Below are 7,359 nucleotides of genomic sequence, written 5' to 3'. Positions count from 1 at the left end.
CAAAGCTGGAAATTACAACTCAGCTGTGGCCCTCATGTTGAACTGAAATGTGGAAGTAGTTTGTGTCTTGTAGGCTCTACTCCTTACATTCCCACGTTTCCACAGCAGTACGACAATGTTGACTCATTCTTAGCTTCTGCAACCTCCAGGTCTTCAGTTCTGAACTGCTGCCGAACCAGTTGCTCTCCTGTGATTTTTCTGATGAAGAGCAGTATTCTTTAATTTTCCTGATAGGATTTCATTCAGTAGATTTCAGATAATTTTCCCAATAATATTAAATAATTTTCCATTCTGATTCAGTCAGTCCTGCAGCTTGCTTCCAGATCATCTCAATGTTATGTTTCCTACTGCAGAATTAGCCTGCTGCAGAACTCTATGAACTTCCATCCTCAGAAGGGACTACTGTGAATGACTTTCAAGGCACCGTGTTTGTACTACTGGGAGCAGCTGCCTCTATATTCATCCCTAAATAATTTGTGAGACTCCTATGTTAAATAGTGTTAAACAAATCTCATTGGAACTACACAGCAGAAATGCACAAATATGAAGATTAGAGGTGTAATAGAGAAGAAGAGGCAAGGGCTGAAGGTATCAGAAGCAGCATCTATAGACCTATGAAAAAGATTTTGAGGAAACTGATGGGTTAAGTAGGGAAGGCCTGAAAAGTAGTTTTGTCAGTAGCTCTTCATTTTGGCCTTAAAAATTATTTGTTTCAAACTTGGCAGGTTTTAAATAGCCTTGCCTATAATATTCCACTTAAGCCCCATCAGTACCTTTATTTTGAAGTGAATGTTTAGAGCCAAACTGCCTTCTTGTGCATCCTTCACTGGTTACTCCCATTCTGACTGAAGGAACAGTAGGATGGCCCCAGGCCCCTCACAGTGCAGTCAGTGCTGTCAGTGTCACAGGTGTTACAATGGCATTCTGTAGCTACTGGGTACGAATAAAAAGATTCGGGATGGTCACCACAGCCAGGGATCTTCACTGTTTCATACACAACTTCTTTGAAGGTACATGTTTGCTGAACAGATGATACCGGTGGGTATTTATACACTGGATCCTGAAAATTACAAGAAGGAAATATCTATTGTGAAATTTGTTATGGGATAGAATTCACAATTTTTATGAAATAAAGGACTTTGTGAAAATTCATTAAACTGGTGGGGATTTGGATCAGACCCTTCTAATTTCACCTGGATCCTTGGATTTCTCCTTTTAGGAGCACAAATATGGCAAATGTCTGTCATATCATCAGCAGACAATCTTGCAGGTCAATTGCTGGAGTCTTCAAATTATTTGGAAAAGTAGAGGAGCCTCCGTAGTAATGGCTGCTTTGTTGTATTCATTTGTAACCACAGGTTGAACATAAGGCAGAGATCCAGATTGTAATACTTTAAACTCTAGTTATACAATATAAACATAATGTGCACAGCTAGTTAAAGATCTGAATTTTAGTATATCTTTTCACCCTTCCCTTTGTGGCTCAGATTTGCTGTGTATCTATTTGCTGTGTCAGATAGCACAGCAGTTACTCAACTTGTTCTTTCACAAGGCTCATCCTGCCTGTGTTCATTATGGATTGGAGAAATGGGGTATTCATAAATCACTTGGAATATTTAAATCTGGTGCCTGAAATTAAACTTAAGATTCTTACCCTCGTGAAGCAGTATCCTGAGCACCATGTGGCATTCACTGTGATGCAGAATTCACATTCTTCTCTTTCCACTGCTATGGTAATATTGGTCAGCTGACAGCTATAGCAACAAAGTGCTTTCCAGCAAACTAACAGCATGTAACAATGAATTGTCTTCATCCTGTGAATGAAGCAAAAAATATATACTGGACAAACATATATAGTTATTTTCAACAGGAAATATTTATGGAAACAGACAGAAATTGAATCGTCACATTATCTCAAGTGGTTCTATAATAGCGTTCAGAAACATCAGTGAGAACAAAGGATAAAGCCATTAAATAGATTTATCCTTATGTTTCTTGTTAAAGGAATTTGATTTTCCTAAGCAACTGAAATGACATGTTGACAAACTTTGCAGAATAATAATAGAAAAGTACCATACCACTCTCAGTGAGATATGTGTATCGATATTTCTGTACTGAAAATGTCTTGTCTATAAGGAGAAGGAAAAAACAGCAAGGAAAAAAAAAAAGAAAAGCAAATCTATTTTTCAGAAGCAATTAATTACATTCAGTGTTTGCAATTTGAAAAAAGATTTCTGGCAGGAGCTGAGAAAAACTCACCTGTATTCTGCTTGCCTTCCTGGCAATAGCTGTAGTGAAAAGAAAGCTCTATGCTCACCTTTTATACTAAATCATGTGTAACTTATACCTGGAGGATTTCCAGTGTATTAGTGCAGGGAGCATTAACTTGCTACTTGGTGAAAGAGGATTAACGTTCAGCCAGACAGTGAGATTAAGCCTTCTTAAGATGTAAAAAGGAAAGCAAAACATAGGAAGCGATGGTGAAGGTTACTGTCTCAATGTCTTCTTAGAATTTTCACTGGATCTGATTCAGTGGCATTTAGAAAGGGCTGAGCTGTTCCACAATTTGAAACAAGGTTGAGAAGCCTGATTTTGGGAAAGTTCAGGTGTTCTGTCTGTGTTTTATGTCAGCTGTCAAACTGATAGGCTTGGGGTGCGAGCTGGTCCTCTGGTAATTCGCAACGGAGACATTGCTAGAGTGGTTAATTCTTGGTTAATGAATACGTTCCTGAGTTTTAAAGTGTATCAGTTGTAATTGCATTTCTCTGAATTAGGTTTTACCCAGTGAGCTGCATATGTACTTGTTTATTGATCTGTGGTCCAAGAAAGCTAGTACTGTGAGTTTTGTTAAGCTATGAGTAACTCCATTTTTCTTTACCATTTCACATGCCACTGTGGTTTTTCAAAATTCAGATTTCTACCCCAGTGTAGCAGTCCTTGGTCCTGTCTGTCAAATGGTCACATTTTGTTAAACTTACGTAAGGAATGTCTGTATTGTGGAAAGGGACTATTAAGATGTCATAGTGAGGCTCCCTATGTGTTTTCTGCCAGTGATCTCAGATCAAGTATTGTCATGTTACAGGGAAAATCCTAATATTTTTAACAGGCAACCATGCAAACTCACCTTGAATACATTACATAGTTTACCATGATGCTAAAAGATTCTGTGAGTAGTGTTCCCCAGCTCACTGCCCTTTTCCTGCATTCAGAAGTTAGTGATGTGTGGCTCTACACCAGAATAACAACAGAGAAATCACTTTGTTGAGCTTCATATATCACTTTCGGAGAAAATGACTAACACTAGCACTGTATTTACTATCACCTGCCAAGAACAGCCAGTCTCACTTTGTTATGACTGTTCTGTTGTGGCCAGTCTGACTTTTACAGAAATCAATCCCTAAAAGAGAACCAGGCAAGGACATACAGTTAAAAGCATTTCATCATGAAAAGAAATTCTCACTGGCTTATTAGTTGTCCTGCAGACTGGGTACTTTTCAAAATGGCTTTTACAAATGAGCCCTTTAAGTATCTTGTACCTTCCTGTGGTCCTGCAGACAGGCCATCTGTTCCAGTTTCCATCCAGTCTGCAATACCTTAATTTGTTAATGAATTTCCTGTCACACTGAAGTTACAAAGTGATCCACATATTTTCCCTGAACGTCTCCTGTAATAATAGCTTTGTTTGAATTAGAACACAGCTCAATTAAATACATAAAGAGGTCAAGAAAGCAGACATCTTCCTCTTTACTAATATGAACTCTGTGATGGTTTGATAATGGTCCTTTGTGTCATTTAGTGTCAACACAGTCTGTCTTCCCAGAGAAGATTCTCACTTGCTATAAATCACTAATTACAGACATGCCAGACAAAAGCTGATTACAATTTGTTATATCCCTGCTGAGGGTCTGGCCTTTCTAAGTACTAATTTATGCAAATTAAATAAAACTAAATTTGTCCTCTTGCAAAGGACAATACAGAAAATATCTAATATTTCAGATGCAGTGGTCTGTCTCATGGTTTGAAGAAATCAGACACATTCGCTAAACCCATAGTTTCACAAGCAGCGAGTGTAAGCTTAGCCCCTACCATGCTGTTTCTTCCATCCGCTAGTTCCTTGCTCTGGCCCTGTCAGCCTCCTCACATGTGACGACATAAATTAGGGAAATCATTCTGATTAAAAGGAAAAAAAAAAAACCAAGCCAGCAGTGTTTTACAGCATTGGTGTTAATCCATATCAGTTTGTTCCACAATAAGATGAACAACTGGAGCAGTGAAAGTGATGGGATTGACTGGGGGGTGGGAATGAGGGGGGAGCTTAACGGGGGACATAAACACAATACAAGCAAGAATATTTCACTTCGAGGACATTTGTTTCTGTAATCATTAGTTTTAGGCTGGCTCTCTAGTTATCAGCTCTGCTAAATTCATAGTGTGAATAAATTAATATGCATTTTTAGGGTGACAGGAAATTACAAATTGAAATCAAGTAACCACCACACTATCATCTGAGGAGTGGTAATTGGTGAGTTGTTAGTTGGTTGACTTCGATTTTGTTCCCACACCTTTTGTTAGGAATATACACTAGAGAAATTGTTTCTTGTGATGGCCAAGGTGCTGGGTAAGTACATGTTTTTCTAAGATTATTAGTTCATACCTCTGAGAAATGTTTATATGCTAACTGTATAATACTTCTTCTAGTTTATAATCCCATTAGTTAAAAAAAGATTATGGTATTGTGAAGGGAATAGCAAATGTTATTTATCCAGAGAGCTATCATTTTCACATATATGTGAGCATTACATGTAGGTTCTGTGTTACTGAATTTTGAATCTATTTTTGAAAGAGAGATGCTTTACATTTTAAATTGCTGATATTTCAACTTAGGGAGTAATGTCAGAGGAAAGAACACATCACATTGTGTTCCTTTTCATATGCTACAGCAATATTTAAGTAGTGGTTTTATCTGTTTAGTTCTTAAGTAGTGTTGCCCATCTTAGATTTAGCAGCTGACATGATGCTTCTAGGCTGAATGCTAGGTGTTGCCCAAATTGTCAAATAGGAATTACTGAAGCCATACTTCTGTAATTCTGTGGTGGTTTATGTTTCAGGAAACAGAAAGTTATTGTGGCATGTCTATACAGAAAGATTCAGATAGACCTGCGTGTGTTCTGCTCGCACTCTGAGCTAGCTAAGCTAGCTGAAATGCCTTTGTAAATGGCCTGTTTGGATTGGGGCAAAGCAATCTGTGCTCTTTCTCTGCCTTTCTAGGATTAGGGGGTTCATTGTACAGAATCTAAGCTCTAGCAAGCCCTGTGAGGGGGCTCAAGTTGCTTCAGCTTCCTGTAATTGCATTCTGATTGGAAATGGAAGAGTTGGATTGAAACAGCTAGTGCTTAATGTTCAAGACCCCTGCCAACAGAGATTGCTGTGTTTCTACTGAGGTGAGTGGGGGAATCTGGCACAATATCTGATATCAAACGCACGTCTTATCTGTAAATTATTCCGGAGGCATACTAGCTTTAGCTTCTCATATATTCTTTTAAATATGTCAAGGGACGTGATCTTAGGTTTGTTAGATTCATGGTTGCGGTTGCATGTTTGAGGTCTTATTAAACAGATGTTACTGCAGGTAATAGTTTCTGCATCTACAAGCTGTTTCTCATGGAAAGTATGTCTCAAGTCATGTATAAGGTGCTTAAATCTGTGGCTTAATTAAATTTCTAGAGGTTAGAACAAAATGAAGAGTTTGTTCTCTTAATTTTGGATTTGTGTGCTTCAGTGCCATCACACTGAGTATAACGTGCTTGTGCCAAGTTTCTTCTGTCCACTGCTTGTCTTGACTGGGTATGCATCCTCTCCCCTTTTTTATGTTTCTCCAAATATTTTTCTGCACAGGTCCAAATTTAATGTGAGATATTTAAAGCAAAAGACCTTATTTATGCTACCCAGTGACTGGCTAAATTGATATCCTTGAAATACACAGATTGCAAATTGCTTCTGAATCTGTGCTTCAGGACTCCCTGTATGGGGTTGGTATTTTACAGCACAGCAGCACAGGCCTGCATTAAGTAAATTGACTGGAGTGTTGTTTTTCCCTTTTGTTGCTGTTGTTTTTCTTGCTTGTTACTCGTGGGAGATGACTTTTGTGATTTCATTATCCCTGCATATGCCTTTGGGGCTTACTGTGGTTCTTACTAAAGTTATTGGAGAGACCTTTATTGGCTTTAGTAGTAACTGCATTCGGTAGTTGATCTCTGTTGTTCAATACAATTTTTACTGATACTGTTTTAATTTCCCAGCACTGATGATGTAGAACTGTGAAGCATCTTGGACCTGCTGAGCACATAGCTGGAGAGTTGAAATTATTATTGTCAGCTGAAGAGTTAATCATTAATGAAGACTTCATGTAGCCAGCCATATGCGGGCAGAATACTTCATCCTCAGGAGTATAAAGAAAATGCTAGTATGCACTGACTCTGTATTTGGTAGCATAGAAGTTTAGAAAGCTTTTGAGGTACTCATGTCCATTACTTGGAGCAGTCTTCTACACCTGTGAGAGACTGATCTGAAATCAAACTCCCCTGTCCATTGTCTCAAAGACTGGTCTGAGAAGCTGAGATGGAAATCCACCTATCTTTGCCTCAGAGATGGGTGGAGAGGAGTTGAGATAAGACTCCAATATCCATTGCCTGGGAGAAGGGTATGAGGAGCTGAACTGGGACTCCACCATCCGTTGCCTGAGGGATGAGTGGGATAAAGCTGAGATTAGACTCTTGAGGATTGGTGTGAGGAATTGCTACCCATTATCCCAAGAACTGCTGCAGACACCTGTATGTGTGCAGACACGTGCAGTTGAAGAGCAAGACAAGAGAAACCGGTCCACAAGGAACATGTAATAAATGACATGAAGAACAGGGGTACTCCCTCCAACTCTATAAAAGTGGGAAAAGGTAATCACCAAGAGGCACATTGACAGGGAGCCATTGCCATGAGGATGACTCCAGGAGGACATCTCTGTGAGGACACTCTCCACAGATGACTACTACGGACCCTGAGAGATACCCTCTATGAGACATCACCATGAGGGCAACTCCATAAGACACACTCTATGGGGTACCTTCAAGGGGACGACTCCAGAAGGATGCATCTGCAAGGACACCCACCTCTGATGGACTCTTGGAGGGACACTCTGCTCCAATACCGACTATGAACTCTGAAGAGCTCCCACCACTGATGACAATGACAACGGATCCCCGGGACACTACTGGATCTGCGGTGGTGAGTCTCTCTCTCTCTCTCTCTCTCTTTCTCTCTCTGCACCTCACATCCTTGCTTCATTTTCTATCCTTTTTCCAATCT

The 7,359-nt window shown here is 39.5% G+C and overlaps 1 protein-coding gene across 1 annotated transcript; it reads right to left on the bottom strand.

Annotated features, from left to right (window-relative positions):
• Positions 1-823: 823 nt before the first annotated feature.
• FSHB (follicle stimulating hormone subunit beta) lies at positions 824-1,813 on the bottom strand (the record flags this gene model as incomplete). The annotated part of the gene is made up of 2 exons (XM_080618187.1): positions 824-1,060; positions 1,655-1,813. 2 exons carry the CDS (start codon positions 1,811-1,813, stop codon positions 824-826), a joined length of 396 nt encoding a protein of 131 aa, XP_080474313.1.
• Positions 1,814-7,359: the final 5,546 nt, after the last annotated feature.

This window comes from Psittacula echo, assembly GCF_963264785.1.
Source record: "Psittacula echo genome assembly, chromosome: 5".
Classification (NCBI taxonomy): Eukaryota; Metazoa; Chordata; class Aves; order Psittaciformes; family Psittacidae; genus Psittacula; species Psittacula echo.
The sequence above is the reverse complement of the archived record's forward strand: the minus strand, read 5'-3'. Positions and strand labels throughout refer to the sequence as shown.